Here is a 26,018-nt window from a genome sequence, read left to right on the forward strand (position 1 = left end):
CCTCTCTGCAAATGGAGAGTCATGAATTCAATAGGAAACTGTGTATTAGGACACATATGTAAAATTAGGTTAGCCTCAGGGAGTTTTACTTAGTCACTTGAAAAATGCATATGATATTTGTATAATTCATAGATTTTTGCGGAGAATTTAATAATTTTCTGAAAAGCATTATGAGATTCTTAAAAGTACAAAAACTATGCCAATTTCTAAAAAGAACTTAATAATTTTTCATTGAAATGAATAATTGAAGAACCTAAACAGACCCATTAGTTTCATTCTATACTCTAAATTCAGCAGTATCAGGCTCCTCCTTCCACCCTTCCCCACACATAATACATCCCGGGAATGCTCTCTTTTTATTGGATGAATGTATTAGTCACAAGGCATAAAAAGTACTGCCTCTGCTTGCTTTGCATTGATGAATTAACAGATGTGCCTGGTTTGAAGAAACAGATTCATTTCTTGATGGGAAGAAAAATTTTGTTTAGTTTTTCACTTATTTTTTTATGTACCGGATTTTCACTAACTTTGGACCAGATACTTGCCAGGAAGAATGTAAGGTGAGTAACTGCACATCTTTAAATATAATGCATCTGTGAACTTCAGTGCAAGTGTGAAATTAGATGATTCTGTAATTTTTTATGTTGTTGCACAGCTACGTTTGTTAACAATTCAAAACAGATATGCTAGATTAGATCATTTGATAGTTACTAAAATCATTGAACTAGAGTTTATAGATGAGATAAAAATATAGTCTTTATTATAAGAGGGAGGAGTTATTTATTTGTTCAAAGTATCCAAAAAACATTTGTATTACGTATCAAAATATATGAGAAAATGACTCAAATCAGTGTTCGTATTTCTTTTATACTCACAAGTACTGTTAATTTCAGTTTTATCTTGCTGTTGTTATGTGAGAAGAGAGTAAGCAAAATTTTAAAAACTAAGAAATATATAACCTGTCCTCTAAAGAATAGATGTTAAATCATTTTACCTTGTAGGAGATGGTCATTGTATGGAGTACACACTGCTTAAAACTAACAAGCAAAATATCGGTTTCTATTTCCTTTGTCCTTTTGGCTTCTCTCTATACCATATAAGGGAATATATAGAGATTTCTCTATAAAGAAGAATATTCAAAATCTGAATAGCAATTAACTTATGTCATGGCTCCCAATTACTCATTATGTGCAATCACAGCGAATCTGTCAGGGGTTAGTGTGAACGCAAAGGAAAGTGTCAAGCAGGATCGTCTGCCAAAACTTGTGTTGAGGAATTCTTAAGTCATCAGCTAATAAAAACAGTAAGGACAGGCATTTTTTAACATCTGTTTTCTCATGTTTCAAATCAATTAGTTGTTTCCTTCAGGTTCACTTTCAAGTAATGTAAGTGACCTATACTCCTTAGGTGGTTAAAGCTTAGTAATATTGCCTCACCTGGTTTATATAGAAGTGACTGATTTGTGTATTACACTGATAAAATGTGCACTAGAAACTATAAAAATCCCAGTTCGGTTTTTGAAGCAGTATTAATGGTTTTAAATAATTTTAGCCTCAGAAGAGACCTTAGAAATCACACAAATCAATCATCATTTGTATCTAATAATATGGCATATTAACTCATTGTGATAGAAACAACAGTTGCTGTTTTGTGAATGTTCTTTCAAATCATAAATCTGGATTTTAAAATATTTTTCACCTCTATGGGTAATTCAAGGTCCTTAAGTCTCTAAGAAGGATAATTGTATTTTAAGCCTGAAACATGTTTCCCATGCTTAGAGAAAGAAGGGGTCATCCCTCTTCCTTTACTTATTCGTTCCTCAAATTGGGTTTATACCTAAAAAAGAAAATCTCTTCCCTTTCACACAGCATTTCCTGTGATCTCCCTTTCCCCACTTCCCTTTTGAAGTTTGTTCATTAAGTTTTTAGCTCATTTGTGTATGTAACACATAGGTTTTTAATACTTGATATTTTTATATAGGCACAATGCTAAGTGCTGGTTATGCAGTGGTGGCAAAACAGGTAAAGTCTCTTCCCTCATGAACCTGTAAGTCTAGAGCAGAGGTGCTCATTAATCAAATGCACAGTGTTATTACAGATAAACTGTGAAATGTTCTTTGAAAGAAAAGTATGGTAAAATGTGAACACATATAATAGGGGGATATTCAAAAGCAGAGATATTACTTTGCCGACTAAGGTCTGTCTAGTCAAGGCTATGGTTTTTCCTGTGGTCATGGATGGATGTGAGAGTTGGACTGTGAAGAAGGCTGAGTGCCGAAGAATTGATGCTTTTGAAGTGTGGTGTTGGAGAAGACTCTTGAGAGTCCCTTGGACTGCAAGGAGATCCAACCAGTCCATTCTGAAGGAGATCAACCCTGGGATTTCTTTGGAAGGAATGATGCTAAAGCTGAGGCTCCAGTACTTTGGCCACCTCATGTGAAGAGTTGACTCATTGGAAAAGACCCTGATGCTGGGAAAGATTGAAGGCAGGAGGAGAAGGGGACAACAGAGGATGAGATGGCTGGATGGCATCACTGACTCGATGGATGTGAGTCTGAGTGAACTCAGGGAGATGGTGATGGACAGGGAGGTCTGGCGTGCTGCGATTCATGGGGTCACAAAGAGTTGGACATGACTGAGTGACTGAACTGAACTGAACTGAACTAGTCTGAAAAGTTAGGGACAGCATTTCTGAGGGAGCAATATTGGAGCTGTGATCTGGAGGATATGTAGGATGTGATGAGGAGGTAGGGGGAAGCACAGGTTGGAGAACATTCCAGATAGAGGGAAAAGCAGGTACTAAGACTCTTAAGAGGGAAGAAGGGAACATGAAGCATTCAGGGAATTGAACTAAAGAATGCTAGTTAGTGTAGCTGCAGCAAGAGGGGTCGGGGGGAAATAATGAACACAGCGACTAAGGCCAAGACCCTTCAGGGCCTTGTTGGCCTTCGTAGGAACATGGTCTTCAATCCTGAGCAGAACATGAAGCAGCTGCTTCACCTTCACCTCCATGAAGGCGTGCTTGGGAGACTCTGAATGGAACACCTGGTAAATCAAAAATATGGCACCAGCCACTGCAGGCCTAGGGCTCTTGGTTAATTTTCATATATTGCAGAGATCCCTTTTACTGGAAAGTTTCTGAATATTATAGTGCTAATGTAGGTTTACTTTTTTTTTTAATTAAAAATCAATGTTTCTTAGTATGTTCACACAGATAATCCTTTAGTTCTACTTTAGTTCAAAGATCATGTAGTGATGTGAAAATGCATGTGTAGAGTATTTTGTCTTTGGTTGAGATTATGGCTTCCCTTAAAACCTCATTAGTTGAGTGGGCAAGGCCAATTCAAATTAGAGTTTATCTGAAAAAAGAAGTACACCAGCATTATTGTATGTCCATAGATTTACTGAAATGAAAATAAGCCTGTGTTGTGTGCTAAAAGCTTTTCATTAATGAACACATGGATTGGTTATGACTTGACAATTACTAAAGCTGGATGGTGGGAACAGGAACTAAGGGAGGGTGAGGGAACTTATATTTTTCTGTTTAAATCTGTGTATGTTTGCAATATTCCATGGTAAAAAGATGTATATCTTTTAACATAGCAATTTCACTTCTAAGAATTTATCTTAAGGGACTTCTCAGGGGTATGAACAAATAATCCAAGGTAATGTTCAATACTATTAATTGGAAACAACTTAAATACTTAATAGGGATTTAGTTAAATATATTAATGCATTCATATGATGTTAAACCAGATGAAATTTAAAATTATGTATGTCATAAAATATGTATACTTTTAAGTAAAAAATTATAGGCTTTAAGATAGTATGTTTATAAAAATTTGTTTTTAAATAATGTAAAAAATAAGTTACCTTTGCATATAAGGTGTATGTGCATATATATAGAGTAAAATGCTGGAAGGACATACTATTATAATTTATATCTTCATAATTTTCAGAAATACTTTTTTGGAAATAGAGTCTTTTTTTTTTTTAATAAAAAGGGTTGAATATTTCTGCTTCAATATGCTAACAGTATAACATATATAAAATTTCACTGTAAAACATTTTATTATATTTTATAATTTAGTTATTTAGTTTATTCTTGGTTATTATTTATTTTGGTTAAACCTTAGTGTCTAGCATACTGCTTGTCTAGCATACTATTCTTGGAGTAGACTGTTTATCAATGAATAAAGATGAAGATTGATATTTTAAAGTTTTTTTCTTCTTTAAAATTTCCAGTCTTTTCCTTATTTCCTTTGAAGAACATATATACTATTACTTTTTAATCAGAAATTCACTATTCAAGAGTGAACAGTTTTACAGGCTGTGATTCTCCTCCTCTTCTCTGAGATGTAGTAAACCAAAATGTCCTTAAAATTTCATATAAAATCTAAAATGTATATATTTATTTTTGTTTTTTTTTTCTAGTTTCATCTCTCGAACATCTCCAAATAAAGAAGTGGTTGTAAACAGTGGTAAGACTTGTAACTGCCCTTATGGTTCCCTCCGGGGCTGAGGAAGGGTTCTGTCTATGATGGGCTTCCCTGAACACTGGTACTTGCACCTGGAGTCTCTGATGTGAAAAATCTCTTAAATATTGTATTCTAAATTATGAGCCGAAAGTCTCAAGCCTGGTACATTTTACAGTGCTTAGCATATTATTGTCACTCAATTACATTAATAAACCAGTGACATTTTGCCTTTGTACTCATGTCATTTTATTTGACAGATCGACAGAATAGTGGAGATATGAAGCCAGTGCAGAATTTCACAGTGATACCAATCACACAGGTATGGACATTTTAGGAAACTAGACTAAATTATTAAAAAAAAAAAGTAAACACATTTCAATCAAGTCAGAGCCACTGTGAAAATATAAGTAATAATTCTGTTAATAACTAACATTCTTGGTTGAACTTTGGGTGGGGAAATGTTATGGTAATCTTACAGTTGAAAAAACACCAAAGTTTTCCTTGTTGTCATATATAGTATTTTCGTTACAGTATTCAGTTTTACTTTTGTTGCCTTCCAGACAGGATCACTATAACTTGGGTTGCTGCTGCCTGTTTAATTTCTCTCTTATCTTTAACCTGGAGTTATTGGTATGGGATAGTTGATCTAGATAAGTGATCACCTCTTTCAGATAGAGATTGCTTTTGTGACCTCCAGAATGATAAACCAAAGTGCATTGTCTTGGGCTTCCTAGAAATCTGCAAAGGTTTCATAAGATGTAGAACAAGGTTAGAATATCTTGCTAGATTATGTATATTAAATGACCTGGAACTGCATTCTCCAGGACAGTAGACACTAGCCACTATTTAAATTTAAATTCAGCTATTTAAATTTAAATTCAATTTAGGTAATATTAAGTCAAATTAAAAATTAAGCCCCTCAGTTGCACTGGCTACATATCCAGTACATAATAGCCAATAACACAGAATGTCCTGTTGGATATTAATGGTCTGGAGGATTATGTTGTATTTCTAGAAACCTCTTGTTTTCTTTAACATATTAATTTATTTAAAGTTCTGAATTATTTGGGTTCTTATTATTTTAGAGATGATTACTGCCATTAGTGAATTTTTTTGAAATATTAGTAGACATTTTTTTTGGTGGTTTTAAGTTTACAGAAAAAAAAATTGAACAAAAATAGAGGATTAGAGAAGGCAATGGTACCCCACTCCAGTACTCTTGCCTGGAAAATCCCATGGAAGGAGGAGCCTGGTGGGCTGCCATCTATGGGGTTGCACAGAGTCGGACACGACTGAAGCAACTTAGCAGCAGCAGCAGAGGATATTCCCATATACTTCCTCAATCTACAACCCACACCATTTCTAATTTTCCCTATATTTAGAATCTTTAAAATAGATTTGATCTAACACTTATATAAAAGACTAAATTAATTAAATCTAACACTAATTTAATCTTTTAAATCAGTGTTAAAAGTTTTACGTTTGTTAAAACTGATAATTTTACCTAAAATTGATAGGTTATATTAGCATTCATTCTTTATATTGTATACTGTATGAATTTTAACATTAAAAAATTATACATTGTAATTTGTGGAACTGGGTTCATGTACCTTCAGGTATACCTATATTTTTAAGCTTGTTAGGTCTACCCATCTCCAATAGCATGGGCTGTGGAGCTAGCAGAGTAACAGGCTTTGAATCGGCTCTTTTGCTTCCAAGAAGCCTTCTGTACTATGGAAACAAATTCATATCTTAAATTTAATTTATTGGGTTCATTAGGCTCTCAACTACAATCTGAGCAGACGTTTAGAAAAAGAACCTCGGAATGCATTCAGCCATCATAGCCCAGTTAATGTCTCCATGGATGGAATTCCCTGCATTCTGTTTTGGGCCAAAAGAATAACAATTAAATTTAAGAATCAGACCTGGCTGGACCTTACAGATGAAGCTATTGGCCAGAAGGCAACAGTGGATGCTGGCAACTCAAAGTGCAGTGAAGAAAGTGCCATGTAAGTTGACTGCTTTGCTGGAGCAAGTCCTTAGGGCAAGTGTAGCCTATTAACTGGGTGGTCCAGTTTTCTGTCATTTCAGAAAGAAGTAGGCTCCTTTGTACAATGACTGTGACATACATTTCTGAGTAAATGTCTAAAATGAAAGAATAGGTTAGAAATCAGTTGTTTTAGTTTCTTATTTTTTCCCCAGTTATTTTCTTCTGAACACACTAGCTCACTGTTATATTGTACTTTATGGAAGATCAGAATTTTGAAAATGAAGCTTCCCAAACTCATTCTGAAACAGTGGATGGATTCCAGGCTCTGTGTCAGCTCCAAATGTAAAGTGTCAAAGTACTTTTGTCCTAGCAGGGAGGAAATTCCATATCACTGAACAGAGTCATACATATTCTAGTGGGTGAAGCAGAGAAAGCTGACTCTATCTAGCCAGGGCAGGTATTTGATTCTAGGAAGTGTTCTGAAGTTGTAGAACATCGCCTGTTTGCAAATATGCAAGGGGCCAAATTTCAGAGAATTCTTTAGAACATTAAAAAATGATTAGAATAATTATTTTTCACTTGAGATAAGCATATCCCTTTTGAAGAGGAAATTAGTTTCCACTGCCTTTCTTTGCTTTTCAGTCATCCCAGCAAATATTTTTTTGCTTGTATTTGTTTTGGTCCAGAGGGAGGAAGTCTGGCATATCCCACTTGCTTTCTATACAACTCCTTGCTTTCAACATTTGTTGGTATAACAGAGGCTTTTGGAAGATTCTCTGCATTTGTTCTGGCCTGGTTTAGATGGGAAGAATGCTTCATATAAAACCATAACATGCTGTGTGTGTGTGCGTGTATGTGTGTTTGTTTCTCTGTATTTTCCTTATATAATTTCATAGAAATACTTTTTTATTTCTGAACTTGTCATTTAAAAATTCTTGATGATGGGTAAAATGGATTATATTCATGTACACTTACAAGTTACATTGCAAGTTTTAATAAGTATATTGCTATTCAGAATGACTCTCTTTATCAGAGAGCTAGGGAGTTATAAGCAAAACGAGAGTCCACCCAGATTCTTTTATTCTGTTACGGCACAACTATCGAAGAGACTTCAGCATTGCTGAGAGCTCAGGACTTTTTCCTCAGGCTCTAATTAATTCCTTACAGGGCCCTTTATTTGTGGTCAGCGGCAGGGAGAGAGACTGACTCCCTGAGGATCATCTTGCCTGTCCATGGCTGACTGGCCCTCCTTGATTCCATTTATCCTAACCCCAGGGGGTTTGTGGGGAAGAAAAGGGCACCACAGGTTTTTGCTGGACTTCAGAAACTTTAATTATCACTGAGAACCTAGAGACAGAAAGAATGAAAACTTAGCTTCTAGGTCCAGTTTTGCCAATGAGCTCTGTGACTTTACAAATAGGAGCCACTGTAGGGTGAGATGGCGATGATGGCATCTGGTAATAGCAACTAACAAGGCTTGAGCACTTGGCCTTGGCCAGGCACCTCGTGAGGACTTCACAGTCACGTCATCTGTTATCCCTTATAATGCTCTTGTGATTAAGTCTCTGAGTCACAGGTACAGTTATCACCTGTGTTTCAAGTGAGAAAATCAAAACTCGTGAGGTTAGGAAACTTGCTAAGATCATACAGCTTGTATGGTAATAGAGCTGGGGTCTAAAACATCTTTAACAACACCATTTTCCCCCCTCTCTTGGCCCTATCTAATAGGAGTGTGAAAATCAAATGAGGAAATGTACATGTGAGAACTTTGTCAAGTGCTTCTCAAAGTTCTAATATTATTTTTCCAAGATACTAATGATAACTAGAGTAAAGTAATGTCTAGTTACCCGGTAGAGAGACCAAGGGAACATTTGGTTTTTGCAATACACAAATTAATGATATTTTTTCTTTGTCACTGCCCAAGAATTCTAGTGGGTGAGTCCCAAGTGTGCATCACCCACCTTTTGGGGTCCTCAGGTGAGTGTGCAGGCATGCTGGAGAGCCCACCAAAGGGCATAAGTGGGAGGCTTCCCAGGATGTGAGGCGTTCAAGGACCAGCTGCTGACACTGTCCTTGACTCCTGTGAATTACACAGATTAGTGAGATGCCTTTCTCATGCTGACAAGGAAATCTTATATTCAAGAATCAGAAAGGGAGTTGCAGAAAGAACAAACCCAAGCAAAGACATAACCATGTAAGGTCAAAAGCACAGATTAAAAAAAGATGACCACATTTTAGTGCTTGGAAATAACATGTTCAGGGAAAGGCAAATTGTTGGCAGACAGATTTGCTACGGAAGTCTTTTTAAATAGTGAAAGCCTTACAAATAGAGCATGATCCCAGCATCTGTGTGTATTTTGAATTTAGGCAATTATAGTCTCAAGAATTCAGAATCGGCTTTAAACATGGGGAGAGGAGGGTGCTTGGAAAAGTAAAAGAAGCTCTTTTTTTGAGTGAGTCCCTAGGTTGTATTTCCCCTTTATGGTGCATCTTATGGTGCATGGCTTGGCACATGAAGGAATCTCATTGATGATTGCTGAATTTGCATTGTTGAAACGAGGCCTTCTGTTGTTTACTCTGCCGCAGAGCATGTTAACAGCTTTCACTGAAACCAGGGCTGCTGGAGAAAGGTCTTGGGGCATCAGAAGGGTGGAGGCTGTTGAGCTGCTCCTCCAGAGATCTGAGTGGACACTACATGGCTCTGCTTTGAGCTTTATTTAGTTCATTAACTGGAGAGAGAGTTTGTGCATAACTAAGCTATTCTGACAGAATGTGGTCCACTGGAGAAGGGAATGGCAAACCACTTCAGTATTCTTGCCTTGAGAACCCCATGAACAGTATGAAAAGGCAAAATGATAGGATACTGAAAAAGGAACTCCCCAGGTCAGTAGGTGCCCAATATGCTACTGGAGATCAGTGGAGAAATAACTCCAGAAAGAATGAAGGGATGGAGCCAAAGCAAACACAGTACCCAGCTGTGGATGTGACTGGTGATAGAAACAAAGTCCGATGCTATAAAGAGCAATATTGCATAGGAACCTGGAATATCAGGTCCATGAATCAAGGCAAACTGGAAGTGGTCAAACAAGAGATGGCAAGAGTGAACGTCAACATTCTAGGAATCAGCGAACTAAAATGAACTGGAATGGGTGAATTTAACTCAGATGACCATTATATCTACTACTGCGGGCAGGAATCCCTCAGAAGAAATGGAGTAGCCATCATGGTCAACAGAAGAGTCCAAAATGCAGTACTTGGATGCAATCTAAAAAATGACAGAATGATCTCTGTTCGTCTCCAAGGCAAACCATACAATATCACCGTCATCCAAGTCTGTGCCCCAACCAGTAATGCTGAAGAAGCTGAAGTTAAATGATTCTATGAAGACCTACAAGACCTTGTAGAACTAACACCCAAAAAAGATGTCCTTTTCATTATAGGGGACTGGAATGCAAAAGTAGGAAGTCAAGAAACACCTGGAGTAACAGGCAAATTTGGCCCTGGAATGCGGAATGAAGCAGGACAAAGACTAATAGAGTTTTGCCAAGAAAATGCACTGGTCATAGCAAACACCCTCTTCCAACAACACAAGAGAAGACTCTACACATGGACATCACTAGATGGTCAACACCGAAATCAGATTGATTATATTCTTTGCAGCCAAAGATGGAGAAACTCTATACAGTCAGCAAAAACAAGACCAGGAGCTGACTGTGGCTCAGATCATGAACTTCTTATTGCTAAATTCAGACTTAAATTGAAGAAAGCAGGGAAAACTGCTAGACCATTCAGGTATGACCTAAATCAAATCCCTTATGATTATACAGTGGAAGTGAGAAACAGATTTAAGGGCCTAGATCTGATAGATAGAGTGCCTGATGAACTATGGAATGAGGTTCATGACATTGTACAGGAGACAGGGATCAAGACCATCCCCATGGAAAAGAAATGCAAAAAAGCAAAATGGCTGTCTGGGGAGGCCTTACAAATAGCTATGAAAAGAAGAGAAGCGAAAAGCAAAGGAGAAAAGGAAAGATATAAGCGTCTGAATGCAGAGTTCCAAAGAATAGCAAGAAGAGATAAAAAAGCTTCTTCAGCGATCAATGCAAAGAAATAGAGGAAAAGAACAGAATGGGAAAGACTAGAGATCTCTTCAAGAAAATTAGAGATACCAAGGGAACATTTCATGCAAAGATGGGCTCGATAAAGGACAGAAATGGTCTGGACCTAACAGAAGCAGAAGATATTAAGAAGAGGTGGCAAGAATACACAGAAGAACTGTACAAAAAAGATCTTCACGACCCAGATAATCACGATGGTGTGATCACTCATCTAGAGCCAGACATCCTGGAATGTGAAGTCAAGTGGGCCTTCGAAAGCCTCACTACGAACAAAGCTAGTGGAGGTGATGGAATTCCAGTAGAGCTATTTCAAATCCTGAAAGGTGATGCTGTGAAAGTGCTGCTCTCAATATGCCAGCAAATTTGGAAAACTCAGTAGTGGCCACAGGACTGGAAAAGGTCAGTTTTCATTCCAATCCCTAAGAAAGGCAATGCCAAAGAATGCTCAAACTACCGCACAGTTGCACACATCTCACACACTAGTAAAGTAATGCTCAAAATTCTCCAAGCCAGGCTTCAGCAATACATGAACCGTGAATTCCTGACTTTCAAGCTGGTTTTAGAAAAGGCAGAGGAACCAGAGATCAAATTGCCAACATTCGCTGGATCATGAAAAAATCAAGAGAGTTCCAGAAAAACATCTATTTGTGCTTTATTGATTATGCCAAAGCCTTTGACTGTGTGGATCACAGTAAGCTGTGGAAAATTCTGAGAGAGATGGGAATACCAGACCACCTGACCTGCCTCTTGAGAAATCTGTATGCAGGTCAGGAAGCAACAGTTCGAACTGGACATGGAACAACAGACTGGTTCCAAATAGGAAAAGGAGTACGTCAAGGCTGTATATTGTCCCCCTGCTTATTTAACTTATATGCAGAGTACATCATGAGAAACGCTTCACTGGAAGAAGCACAAGCTGGAATCAAGATTGCCGGGAGAAATATCAATAACCTCAGATATGCAGATGATACCACCCTTATGGCAGAAAGTGAAGAGGAACTAAACAGCCTCTTGATGAAAGTAAAAGAGGAGAGTGAAAAAGTTGGCTTAAAGCTCAACATTCAGAGATCATGGCATCTGGTCCCATCACTCCATGGGAAATAGACGGGGAAACAGTGGAAACAGTGTCAGAATTTATTTTTGGGGGCTCCAAAATCACTGCAGATGGTGATTGCAGCCATGAAATTAAAAGACGCTTACTCCTTAGAAGAAAAGTTATGACCAACCTAGATAGCATATTCAAAAGCAGAGACATTACTTTGCCGACTAAGGTCCCTCTAGTCAAGGCTATGGATTTCCCAGTAGTCATGTATGGATGTGAGAGTTGGACTGTGAAGAAGGCTGAGCACTGAAGAATTGATGCTTTTGAAGTGTGGTGTTGGAGAAGGCTCTTGAGAGTCCCTTGGACTGCAAGGAGATCCAACCAGTCCATTCTGAAGGAGATCAACCCTGGGATTTCTTTGGAGGGAATGATGCTGAAGCTGAAACTCCAGTACTTTGGCCACCTCATGCGAAGAGTTGACTCATTGGAAAAGTCTCTGATGCTGGGAGGGATTGGGGGCAGGAGAAGAAGGGGACGACAGAGGATGAGATGGCTGGATGGTATCACTGACTTGATGGACGTGAGTCTGATTGAACTCCAGGAGATGGTGATGGACAGGGAGGCCTGGCGTGCTGTGATTCATGGGGTCGCAAAGAGTTGGACACGACTGAGCGACTGAACTGAACTTAAGCTATTCTGATTCCTTGGAGGAATTAGAGAAATTTCTGTTAGAGTAAGTGACCAGTCAAATTTATAAAGTACAGTCTAAGAAATGTATTTCATTTCTTTGAAGTGTTTTCATTAATTTGTAACAGATTATCAGAATACTGTTGGAGAAAAATTCTCTTGAAAACTTGCTTTAGTGAACAAATTAACTTGTAAAGTTACATTAGTGCTTCTATGGTATCTAGGTTCATGATGTTATGAAATAAAGATATTTCTTTTAGTGACCTTTTTAATATGGTTTATTTTATAAATACTTCTTCCCTTTCTCCATAAATAGTAGGAAGATAAACTGAGCTCAGTTACTGACATTTCTGTTTCTTGGTTAGTGTGACTGAATTAATTAGATTATATTTGTGTGAGTTTTCTCAAACTTGTAATTGGATAATTTATAAACATGGACTTTGATTTTTTAGAATGTATATTGAGGTGTTATAACTTCTCGATGTTATAACGTCACATATCAGCATCATCTTTCATATATCTAAATTTCTCACATTTTCCCATTTCAGTTGTGTTTAGCTTTTCATCATCCTTATTTTTTAACCTGATTGAAATTTAAATGAAATACACTAAACTGCACATATTTCAGTATACAGTTTGGTCTGTTTTGACATATGCTTATATCTGTGAAACCATCATCACAATCAAGATAGCAGACATTTTCATCACACTCAGAAGTTTCCTTGTGCCCCTCTGTAATCCATCCCTGTGCATTTCCACCTTGCCAGATAACTGCTGTTCTGTCTCCTATCATTATAGATTAGTTTGCATTTTCTAGAATTTTGTATATTAATAGCTATCATAGAACAGTGTATACTCTTTTTTTTAGTCTGGCTTCCTTCACTTAGTTTAATGATTTTGATATTCTTCTATGTTGTTGCATCTGTCAAAGGTATGTTTCTTCTTATTGCTGAGTAGTAAGTACTCCTTTGTATGGATATACCACAGTTTATCTATCCATCTACCTCTTGATGGAAGTTTGTTTTTTCCTCCAGTTTTTAGATAAGTTTCCAAATAAAGTTGCTGTGAACATTCATGTACAAGTCTTTGTAGGAACATATATTTTCATTTTTCTTAGGTGAATATCTAGGAGTGGAATGGCTGGATCATATATCATGTGTATGTTTAGCTCATTAAGAAACTGCCAAACTGGTTTTTTTTTTTTAAAGTAGTTATAGCATTTGCTTTCCTACCAGCATTGTATGAGCCTTCCAGCTACTTCACATCCTTCCTAACCTTAGGTATGGTCAGTGTCAGACTATAGAGAAAATATTATTATGTTTCTGTATGGTTAGCAATTTATGAACACATTTTGCTGAGATTTGGGTTAAAAGATACATCTTGTTAAGAGATGTACCTCCTCAGAGAAATGTGATTACACGTCAAGAAGTAATGAAGCTAGTGCCACTGAGATATTTCAGGGCTTGTAAACCCAGAGGCTTCTTATAATCTCCTTGGAGACATTTATTTACATCTATGGGTATTAGACACGCAGCCATTTGTTTCCTTTGTAAAGAGCTGTTTGCTCCCATTCAAAGACTAGGTTGTATTTCCCCCTTATGGTGCATCTTTTGGTGCACAACTTGGCACATGAAGGAATCTCACTGAATGATTGCTGAATTTGCATTGTTGAAACCAGGCCTCCTGTAGTTTACTCTGCTGCAGAGCACGTTGACAGCTTTCCCAAGGAAAATTTCTGTCGCTAAGGAAGTAAATGTTTTTCTCCTTCTCTCAGGAGATGAAGAAGAAAGCCCTCCAATATGAGCTTCCAGATTCATAATTTTAGTATTCCTCACCTACGTTATAAATCTCTGTATATGCAGGACGACATCTGGTTCTCAGAAGGGGGAAGAACTGGGCTAAAAGGGGAATCAATATGGTTATTTCTCTGAGTTAGTAATAATCTATTTCTGCTCCAGGAAATCTTGTGTTAACTTTTAGAAAAATGTGATTAAATATAGATAGTAAAAGCTTAAGAGTGGGCTTAAAAAAAAAAAAAAGTTTTAGCCATACTGATTACTGTACCACGGCATCTTATTGTTTTATTTTGCATTTTCTGGATGACTAATGATATTGACATCTTTTCATGTACTTTGTGAAGTACATCTTTTGAACATTTTAAAGTTGGATTGTCTCCTTATCGAGTTGTTAGTGCTATTTGCTGTATTTAAGATACAAGGTTTTTTTTTTTTTTGTATATATGTTGTGAATATTTTCTCCCATTCTATGACTTGCCTTTTTCATTTTCTTAACATTATCTTTTGAAGAGCAAAAGTTTCAAAAATTTAATATAAATTTATCAGTTTTTCATATTTTTTTCAAGGAACTTTCTAACCCCAAGATTGCAAAAATGTTTTCCTATGTTTATTCTATGTTTTATAGTTTTAGTTGTTACATTTAGACTTGTGATCCATTTGGGGGAAATTTTTTTAGTACAGTGTGGAGTAAGGGTTATTCTTATCTTGATAGACTGTATTTCTGTTTTTTAGGTTGTCTCTGAAGTTTGGTGATGCTGAAAATCCCAGAGGTCTTGATATAAGGTAGGTATGGATGCCACTTTGGAATATCATAGGCTCAAAACTCCAGATTAGCTCCATATAATTTATCCATTCCACATGTATGTATCAAGGGCCTGCTGTGATAAGCACTGTGACACACAAAATGCCACATTTACCTACTTTCACTGAAGAGTCAACGGTGTTACAATGGGATCCTATAGTAATACTTCTTTGGTTTCTATAATACCAGAGCATCTGTATTTTTTCCTTCTTCCTTTAGTGACCTAGAAAATATACAAATCTGAGACTGTAATACCTCTTTCCTCTGAGCAAAGAATAAAATATGTTTAAAGCTCCAGAGCTGAGGCTCTAGTTTCAAGTTATTTTCTACATAGCTTCTTACAGCTGAGTCACACTTACCACTTAACAGTAACTAAAAATCCTCTGTTAGCTGAATTCCCCAGCAGACAATCAACATAGGTGTCCATTTTTCTGTGTTTATGTATGGAATAATATGTCTGCTAATGGTGGCTTAGCAAGCAGTTAGGAACGACTTCAGGAGTGGGGAGCAATTTGAAGGCATTTAAATTTTTTTCTTATAAAATTATAATGTTTCCTTTCCTACAGGATCAGCCTTTTAGTGGAGACAAACACCTGTGTCTTTAACATTACTTGAAAAACCCACAGGTTGTGCTAGGGCAATCTTTTGCAAAGCTGTGTTCTATGGAGCACTTTTGCTCTGTGTAAATGTTTATAAAATTCCCAGAAAGGGGGTCCTATGGTTCAACATGTTTGAGAAATACTGCACACCATGTCCTCTTGGAGATTCACAGTAGAAATGTGTATACTGAAGTCTCTGTGAAGATATGCTCTTAAGAAAAATGCTGTACTTAGGGACTTTGATTAACCACTCATTTCCTGGCTTTTTGTTGTTGTTGTTGTTGTTGATGGTTTTTCTTCACTTAGTTGTGATTTTGGTGTCTTTCTGAGAGATGAGCTTAGGTTCTTCTATTCCACCATCTTTTCTCCAATGCTTTAAAATTACAATTTTTTTTTTCCCTTATGATAAAGCTATGTGGCTACTTTCCTCTAGGTAAAAAAAAGTGTTATTGATATTCATATGTGTTTGGCCACCTTGTGAGATTCTATTTTCCTTATAAGGTTTCTCTGAAAGATGATGGCAAGTATGTTCTAAATTATGACCAATGAAACACTAGTATCCCATGATATGCAAGCAGATATTGAGAAAAGAGCTTTCTAAATTTAAACATAGGAAATGCTAGGTTAGAGGCAAAAAGAAAGAAATAAAGGGGGATTCGAGACAAGATGCATGTCTTGAAGGATTTTTTGAGCGGTTTCATTGGTGCATCACTGCTCCCACCTCACTGAGGCTGTGTCAGAACAGTCTCAGGCCATTATCTGAAACAGGGCTGCGGACAATGTGGCAGGCTCTACTGCAGCCCTAGCTCAAGAGAAGTCACTTCCGGGGATTCCAGAGGCAGCTTGCCCTTTCTGGGAATGGCTCTTGTGGCCTGCTCTGGAATGTCTGACTCCACAGTCCCCATCTGAGATGTTCACCACCTTCTGGCCTCCAGCATGCTTGGTGGGATTATTGCAGTGGACAGGGGTGGCCAGGCTCAATTGCATCCCCTAAAAAACCTTTTTGTATCTGAGTCAGGAGCCCAGGGTGAGCTGCAGGTGTCCTAGAGAGCATCGAATGTTTTACAGCACCAGGCCCACACAGGACACTCACCAAGGATGCCTTTCAACTTAGGCAAGCCCAGCCTATTTTACAAATGAGGAAAGCTAGACCCAAAGAGGTTGTTGAACAGCCCTTATCATTACCACTGATAAGAACTGTATTTGTGAGAACTCTTTTGGCTGCATAAAGCCAAAAGGTAACTGATCGATGAATAGGATTGAAAATGTTAGCTTTAGATGCTTAACTGACCTCACCAGGGCAGCATCTTTCTCCATCTCTTGGCTCTGCTGTCCTTGTGTCAGCTTCATTCTCAGGCTGGGAAGATGGTGGCCAGCTGGCAGTAATTTACTTAAGCAACATGAAAGAGCTCTGTTGCCTAATGCTATAGCATAGCCATAGCAGAAGCACCAGGACTGCATCTTCTAAACCCTGCCTGGGGGTGTATGCTCTCTAAACCAATCACAATGACTAAATGGCTGCAATACACTGATTGGCAGGGCCAGATAGACTTCACTGAGAGGGGAGAGGGTCAGCCCTAATACACCAAGTTGCTGTTCCCAGAGGGAGCAGGAACGTAGCGGGAACGTAAACTACAGGTGGGCAAAGTCAGAATAAAGCCCACGCTTTTACCCTGAGTGATGCTGATCTCGGCTGCTTACTTTTTAAAAATTTAAATATTGTTGATTCATAATGTTGTGTTAGTTTCAGGTGTGTAGCAAAATGAACAATCACATTAACATTTTTATCTCTTTCTAGAATTTTTTTCTATGCAGTCACACTTTTTTTTAATGAAAAAAGTGATCATGACATATGCATATTGCACCTTTTTTTATTGCTAGAGAATATTCCATTCCAAAATGGCTAAGAGCTCTTGTCTCCGATTGGATTCTAAGCCCAGCTCCAATGCTTACTTGTTAGTCATTTAACCTCTTTGTGTCTTAGATTTCTCACCTGTGAAATGAGGATATTATCTATCTCATGGTGTTGCAGTGAAGATTAAATAAAATACACATAAAGAACTTAGAAAGATGCCTGACACATAGTAAGAGCTACTACTTTTATTTTTGACCATTATTTATTTAGTTAATTCTGTATTATTGTCCACTCAATTTTCAGATTTTTTGCAATAATAAAATTATTTTAATTAAAAAAAAGAAAAAAAAAACAAAGAATTCTGTATTTCCTCTTTTGTAGAAATTTGTCTTTCTTACTTTTAGGGGCTTCTCTGTTAATTGGCCCATGAAGAGCTCTAGTTCCGAACTAGAAAGTAAAGCCTCTCTCTGAGTCAGTTCTACTTCCTGACAAAAGAGGGCGCAATTGTACCGTTTGTAGACAATGCCCTGCGTCAGCAAATGTAAAAGTGCTTTCAGAGTAATACTGTTTTATAATCATTTTCAGATTCGCCCTTACCAGTTACAAGTTGTCTATCCAGAGATGGTATAGTTTGCACCGAGTCGAGGTTATTTTTAATAACTCAATTCAAGCAACTTTTAATGCAACTGGCATTTACGCTCCGTCAAGTTACTCCTACCATTGCCAGCGCGTCAGCAGCCTGCAGGCGGACTATGCCCTCTTGTTGCCCAGCGACACCAGTGACATGTCAAGCCTGTGGGAGGTCACTTTTGTTGATTTCCAGGTAACAAACTAAAACCTGTGCTCAGTGGCCCTGTGTGTTTGGTGCCAAAGAAACTCAGTGTTTGTTTGAAAACATAGACGTTTAAGGAAAAGAGAGTAGATATCTTTAAAATAATATCGGTATGAGTTATCTTCTTAATCTTCTAAGGTATGAAATAGAAAAGGATCAAGTATTTCCTCTTCCTGCACAGTGATCCCCCCATGCCCTCATCCCAAGAACTTGCTTCTACATTCAGGTTTTTCCAGTCCCTAGTAATTATCAGTGAGGAATGCCAGCAATCTAAGCCAGAGAGAAGCTGTGGCATGAAGCCTGGTGACTGACACTTCCTGGAGTGAGAGGCCCTTTTGGGGAGAGGAACTGTCGGACAATTATTTTATTTCCTTCAGGGAGAGGAGTAGCGATCTTATCAGGGCAGATAAGAAGTACGTCTGCAGTGTGAATGACAGGTTTGGCATTTGGCATAGGAATGGAACTGTCAGCCAGGGAGTCAAACATATCTCAAAGATCCTCTTGACAGTATCTGGGGAAAGTCATGGAGACACAAGAGGTTCCTTTTCACCACCAGAATCTCAGGCTGAGGGACATCTGTCAACTTCATCCTGTTTACATGTTAAAACAGCTTAACTTGTTCTTCTAACTCACTGAAATAGGCAGGGTTTTACATGTCCCTTTTCTGGGTACTTCTTGATTTTTTCCATATATAAATGTATATTTATTCCCCTTGCCCCTAGCTTGGAGAAGTGTGGTGTGGTTGTTTGGGGTAGGGAAAGAGTTCCCATTTCGGGATTCGAAAGACATGGTTTTGAATTAACGTCTCAGTCACTTGGGCTGAGCTACTCCACTCTCTTGATTTCTGACCTGTCTTTATGGATGTAAAGAATTCATGGCCTAATATATGCGGCAACACCCAGGACCATATTAGGCATGGATTAGCATGGATTAACAGTGGCACTGTTGTAATTATATTACATACTTTGTCTTAAAAAGTTACCATAATGCTGCAAGATAGCTGGTATTATCCCTATTTTACAAATGAGATGACTGAAACTGGTGATTACATAACTGTTCAAAGTGGTATAATTGGTAAATGCAAAGAGTCGGACACGACTGAGTGACTGAACTGAACTGAACTGAGAGGCAGCAGCAGCAGAGGCAGATTTTGAGTTGTGGGCTGTCTAGCTCCAAAGATACTTTGTAATACATATAATGTATATATCTGTTTGTATAATACTTATAAAGTATATATTATATCTATTTCTTTTTCCTGCCCTTTCAAAAAAGAAGCAGGCAGAAAGGGCAATGAAGAGGTAATCATGAAAAAAGGACTAACTCACACCTTTCCTAATTAGAATAGAATTAACTGATTTATACTTCCACCTTGGTCCAGAAATGACTTAAAATGACTATAGAATACTTCAAGAAAAATAATTTTGAAAAAGAGTCAAACCACTTCACATCAATTAAGGATGATTATTTTATATATATATATATGTGTATATATATATATTATATATATATATGTATGTATATATATATGTATATATATGTGTGTATATATATATATATATATATATATAAAATCTCCCAAACTGAAAATAACAGCTATTGGCAAGGAGGTAGAAAAATTAGAACCCTTGTACATTGCTGCTGGAAATGTAAAATGGTGCAGCCACCACGGAAAACAGTGTGCTAGATCCTCAAGAAATTAAACGTGAAATTACAATGAGATCCAGCAGTTCCACTTCTGGGTGTACACCTAAAAGGACTGAAAGCAGGCACTTGAACAGATGTTTGTGCACGCTGTATTCATAGCAACAGTATTGACCATAGCTAAGAAATGAACATAACCCAATGCCTGTCAATGGATGAATGAGAAACAAAATCTGGCATATGCATACAACAGACTGTTATTTAGCCTTCCCTTTAAAAAGAAGGAAATTCGTGCAACAATATGAATGAATCTTGAGGTTACTATACTGAGTGAGATAAACCAGACATAAAAGGACAAATGTTTGTATGATTCTATTTATGAGGTACTAGAGTAGTCAATGGCACCCCACTCCAGTACTCTTGCCTGAAGAATCCCATGGACAGAGGAGCCGAGTGGGCTGCAGTCCATGAGGTCACTAAGAGTTGGACACAACTGAGTGACTTCACTTTCACTTTTCACTTTCATGCATTGGAGAAGGAAATGGCAATCCATTCTAGTGTTCTTGCCTGAAGAATCCCAGGGACAGAGGAACCTGGTAGGAGGCCGTCTATGGGGTCGCACAGAGTCAGACACGACTGAAGCGACTTAGCAGCAGAGTAGTCAATGGCACCTCACTCCAGTACTCTTGCCTGAAGAATCCCATGGACGGAGGAGCCTGGTGGGGTGCAGTCCATGGGGTCGTGAAAAGTCGGACATGACTGAGCGACTTCCCTTTCACTTTTCACTTTCATGCATTAGAGAAGGAAATGGCAACCCAGTCCAGTGTTCTTGCCTGGAGAATCCCAGAGACGGGGGAGTCTGGTGGGCTGCCGTCTATGGGGTCGCACAGAGTCAGACATGACTTAAGCGACTTAGCAGCAGCAGCAGCAGCAGCAGCAACAGAGTAGTCACATTTGAAGATAGAAAGTAGAATGGCAGTAACTAGGGGCTAGGGGGAGAGGGGACTGGAGAGTTAGTGTTTAGTGGGTACAGATGGGTTTTTGCAAAGATGGATGGTGGTGACGGTTGCATATGATGTGAATGTACTTGATGCCAGTGAACTCTGTACCTAAAACTGGTTTAAAATGGTAGATTTCATGTATATTTTCCAATAAAAATATAAAACAAAAAATGAGAACAACAAGGGACTAAGAAAAATAAGAAAAGAATAGATTAGTTAAATCACCAGTAAAGCTGGTACACAAAAGCATACAACCATCTGTCTGCCAGGGCTGGAAGCGGTACAGTGATTTGGCTTGGAAGCTTTTGAGCAGCTAGCATAAGAAAGCATCACCCCTCACATGTTCATGGGATCCACAAGGCTAATGAAAGTGTGCAGTGACGAGCACATCCATCCTTGGTGTGTGTGATGTGTGCCGACATCCTCAACAGCAGCCTCATAGTGGACAGAGCACTGGGCGTCGAGGTGGACCTTGTAAAACACCCTTCGTGTGGGCAGATGCAGAATTCAAGCCCAGGCCAGGGAAGAGGCGGTGGTGGCGGGGGTTCAGGTGCGTATGCGAAAGGCTGCATTCCACATACGCAGCTTTGCTGCCCTGGCTTATTCTAGGAATATAGTGAAGTCACATTCATGGTGAACTCAGATGCCTCAGGCAGGCCACCTAGGGACTGTGGCAAAGTGTAGCCAGCATTACAAGCCATATATTTTATTCAACCCCAGGTGATTTTTGCTTTGTAGGAATGCAAGCCCAATATTGCCAGATCTTCTGACTTTTTGATGAAAGATAGAAATCTAGATTCCTGTGGGAGACCTTTAGGATGTTAGCAGCAAACAGAACTTATCTGTGGACTAGATACAGAGGATTTGCAACCTGTAGTCCAGAAAGTAGATAGACAGCATATCCTTCAGGTATCCTCCACAGACACTGTTCTCAATCAAGTCTGAAGAATTGAGTGGCAGTCCATGTGAGGACATTCTCTCTGGCTGGAGCTGTAGCATCACCTGGAGAAGGGATAGGCTACCCACTCCGGTATCCTCGGGCTTTCTTGGTGGCTCAGATGGTAAAGAATCTTCCTGCAATGTGGCAGACCTGGGTTCAATCCCTGGGTTGGGAAGATCCCCTGGAGGAGGGCACGGCAACCCACTGCAGTAGTCTTGCCTGGAGAATCCCCAGGGACAGAGGAGCCTGGCAGGCTGCAGTCCATGGGGTCGCAGACACGACTGAGTGACTAAGCACAGCATAGTAGCATCACATGAGGCCATCCTTTGTCATTGAGTAGCTTGACTCTTCAGGCTTGCGCCTGAGGAGGTCACTTTGCCTCTTCACAGAGTGGGCAGGCCAAGTATCCCAAAAGCTAGGCCAAGAGTCTCCTTCAGGAGTTGTTTTGGCTCAGTCTAAGCATAGATGTTAATAGTTGGATGAGTAATAGTTCTATGGTATGATAGGGGGGCTACAGTCATTTTAACATGGAAAATGCTAAGGAGCCCACTTAAGACATAAAAATGTATCCTCAATAAAGCATTCGTGGATAATTCAATTTTCTGATATACTCTTTTAAAACCAAACAGGTGATTGAATGAGGTGATGCAATTCTAAAAGCCAGCTGAGTATGGAAGTTGCCTTCCACAAACGATTATTCTTATTTAAAGTCTTACTCTGTAGACTCTGTAGCTCCTGTTTCTTTCATTGTGATGGTACTTAGATATTGGGGCCAGTTGTTGATTTGAACCTCTCTTGTGTGTGGATGCATGCTAAGTCACCTCAGTTGTGTCAGACTCTGTAAGACCCTATGGACAGTAGCCTGCCAGATTCCTTTGTCCATGGGATTCTCCAGGCAAGAATACTGGAAAGGGTTGCCATGCCCTCCTCCAGAGGATCTTTCTGACCCAGAGATTGAAACTTTGTCTCTTATATAAATCTCCTGCATTGACAGGGGGATTCTTTAACACTAGTGCCACCTGGGAAGTCCTGAACCTCTCCTAGTTCTAATTAATTAAATCACCTTATTTGTATATATGAGAAAGCTTTTCATGGTATTTTCTGGGCAGATTGCAAAAAGGTATATAGCTCTTCCAAAAATAGTACCAAGATTGCATGGTACGACTGATAAAGAAGGAGAGTTAGTGAAGGGAGGAAGAAGAGACACAATATACCAGGAGTTCTGGAGTTGTAAACCAAGAAGTGACTGAAGCCAGACTGCCTGGTTTGAATTACAGTGTCACTGAACTTAATACTGTGTGACTCCGGACAAGCTGCTTAACTTTTCTGTGCCTGTTTCCTCATCCATAAATTAGGGTAAAATGGTAACTTATTCATAGGCCCTTGTAAGTTTTAAATGAGGCAGTGTTTGGCAAGTAAAAAAAGTATCTTCAATGAGTGTTAGCTTTTGTTATCTATAGTTTACCTCATTAGGAATCATGATGTTGGCCCCTAAAAGACTCTTCCTATCTACTTACTGTCAGCAGAATCAAAGGCAGAGGAACTGAGAATTAATATTCTTTGTGAAATTTATATTAAACTTGTAAAATTTTGAGTAGACTTTTTGAATTTTAGAGACACCAGACATTTCGGATTTAGATGAACTAAGGATCAGATGGAGAAGGCACTGGCAACCCACTCCAGTACTGTTGCCTGGAGAATCCCATGGGCAGAGGAGCCTGGTAGGCTGCAGTCCGTGGGGTCGCTAAGAGTCGGACACGACTGAGCAACCTCATTTTCATTTTTTACTTTCATGCATTGGAAAAGGAAATGGCAACCCACTCCAGTATTCTTGCCTGGAGAATCCCAGGGACGGGGGAGCCTGGTGGGCCGCCGTCTATGGGGTCGCACAGAGTCGGACACGACTGAAGCGACTTAGCAGCAATAGCAAGGATTAGATTAAAAGAGAATTTATTTCAGGGCCTCGAATTTCACTGGCCTCTTAATTATGACAACCATATATCCCAGAATTTCTGGGTCAGCCTCGATTTAAAATTAAGTTTTACTAGCATTTTTTAGATAATGTGATTAGATTATTCAGCAAGTATGGCCTGATATTTAAATTTAAGTAATTGGGGTCTAGAACCCCTTGCCAAGCTCTTAAGTAGATCTTCTAGGAAAAAGAGTACGCCACTTTAGCTCTTTTCTGTCTCCTGACAGATCCAAGGCTTTCCCATCAAGGGGGGACAGTTTGCCAAGGCCCGAGATTGCACCTCTTCCTTCTCGCCAGCCATTCTGATCGGCCTGGCGATGTCCCTGCTGCTGCTGTTGGTGCTGGCCTGCGCCCTGCACATGCTCATCTACCTGCGCTATCTGGACCGGCACTATGATCTCATCGCCTCCCCGGCCCACTTCCCCCAGCCGACAGCTCAAGACTCGGCAGAAGAGAAGGAGCTGCTGAGGAGCCAGGGAGCTGAATGCTATGAACTGAGAAGCCAACAGATCTGCAAAATTTATGTTTAACAGCACAGCTCCCTTTCCCTCAGAATGTCTGCAGTAGGCTCCGAAAGGAGTTGTTCGTGTTCTGTGCTGTTTGCTTTGTGATACAAGGTCTTCACCAAAAGTCTTGGTTTTTATAAAAAGGAAATACATGCAAAAAATACATTTTGGAGCATCCACTGTCTTTCTTAGATAGACTTGGAGCAATGAAAAAGGCATCTTAATCTCACAGAGATAAATATGATTGCTGCTCCAAGGTGCTTTGACAGTAAAAGAACGTTTCAAATTAGGGACACCTCCCCCGCCCAAAATGGAGAAGGAAATGGCAACCTACTCCAGTATTCTTGCCTGGGAAATGCCGAGGACAGAGGAAAACTGGTGGGCTATAATCCATGGGGTAGCAAGAGTCAGACACGACTTAGTGACTAAACCACCACCACCCCCGCCATAAAAGAGAATGATGCAATATAGAGAAGGGAAAACACACTTGGTCTTCCTTGCCTGTGCCAGTTTGGATGTGATAAATATATAAATGATAAATATAAGGTTATCTGGAAATTCAGAATTTAACATATTTTTAAACATAGTTTGCATTTTTCAGAAGTTATGTCCCAATTTTGTTTTAAAAAGTAGTCTTTTTTTTTTCTCTTTCACAGAACTGTTTAGAGAAGACTCCTGTCAATATGGTGGAATACTTTATTCAAGGGCATCCTTGACATTTTCTCTGCTCTTCAGAGGCAGCCCAGTTCAGTCTCTGAAGGAGCAATAATAATCTTGGCAGTATCTTACCTTTCTTGTTTAATTCTGGTGCCAAGGCTTGCCTCATTTGTCTGATTTAGACTTCCATTAGCTCTCCTAGGTACCGCTTGAAATAAACAACTAAGCTAAGTGAAACCAATGTGCTTGCTATGCAAACACAGCTCCAAGCCCCCTTCCCATGAGAAAGTTTCTCCTAAACTCTTTTTTAATAGAAATTCTGGAACCACCACTAATCGTACAATCATTTTATTCCTCATGGATTTCCCCATAATGCTTTTCAGTTCTTGTTATACTGAAGAATGGCTCACTCTGCATCCTTACCAAAGCGTCTCTAATATGCTTTCTGTGTGAAAACTACATTGCATTTCCTTACCTAGGGTTTCACACATGAACTAGGCTCTACTAAGACACCCTGTCCAAAAATTAAAAAGTGTCTGAGAACAATGTGGGGTAGGGAGTGAGGCACAGAGACATTGGATCCTTTGGGCAGCTGTGGTCTGGGGTGACGGGTCTATAGTCTAGAGGCATCTTTGATGCCAAGTGTAAATGATAATGACTGTGGGATTGATAAAACAGTCTCTTGTTGGACATTTCTTTTGGCTGCATTATTCTTGGCTGTGAATGTAGATTTGGTTGCAGCCCTCTAAGAACTCCGTAAGTTGCTACTAGTCTGTAGTGAGTTCCTGTTTTTTGTTTTTTTTTTAATTAAAGCATGGTTGATCTGCATTCTTTCTGTTTTAATAGCTGGATAGACTCTGTAGTCTGCAACAAAGAGTCTTGATTTATGTACTTACTTGTAACAAAGATGATTGCTGGGAACATTCCTTCAAGAAAATGGGAATCTAGGATTGATTATCTGACTCTCTTTAGCTTTAAATCACGGCGGGATTTGTTAGCATTAGAGGATGGGAAACTGATCTTCATGCCATTCCATAAAAGATTCATTATTGTTGCTTTGAGTGTCCGCTGGTGGTAGAAACAGGTGCTGTGAGGGACTG

General features: G+C 39.0%; 1 protein-coding gene across 1 annotated transcript; it reads left to right on the forward strand.

Moving 5' to 3' along the window:
• The first annotated feature begins 265 nt into the window (after positions 1-265).
• On the forward strand, positions 266-24,426 carry LOC138441498 (V-type proton ATPase subunit S1-like protein). Its single transcript, XM_069592575.1, has 7 exons — positions 266-560; positions 4,434-4,480; positions 4,735-4,796; positions 6,257-6,486; positions 14,846-14,896; positions 17,955-18,192; positions 23,983-24,426. The coding sequence occupies exons 1-7, from the start codon at positions 346-348 to the stop codon at positions 24,283-24,285; spliced, it is 1,146 nt and encodes a 381-aa protein (XP_069448676.1). The 5' UTR covers positions 266-345; the 3' UTR covers positions 24,286-24,426.
• Positions 24,427-26,018: the final 1,592 nt, after the last annotated feature.

This window comes from Ovis canadensis, chromosome 5 (assembly GCF_042477335.2).
Source record: "Ovis canadensis isolate MfBH-ARS-UI-01 breed Bighorn chromosome 5, ARS-UI_OviCan_v2, whole genome shotgun sequence".
In the NCBI taxonomy this organism is placed as follows: domain Eukaryota; kingdom Metazoa; phylum Chordata; class Mammalia; order Artiodactyla; family Bovidae; genus Ovis; species Ovis canadensis.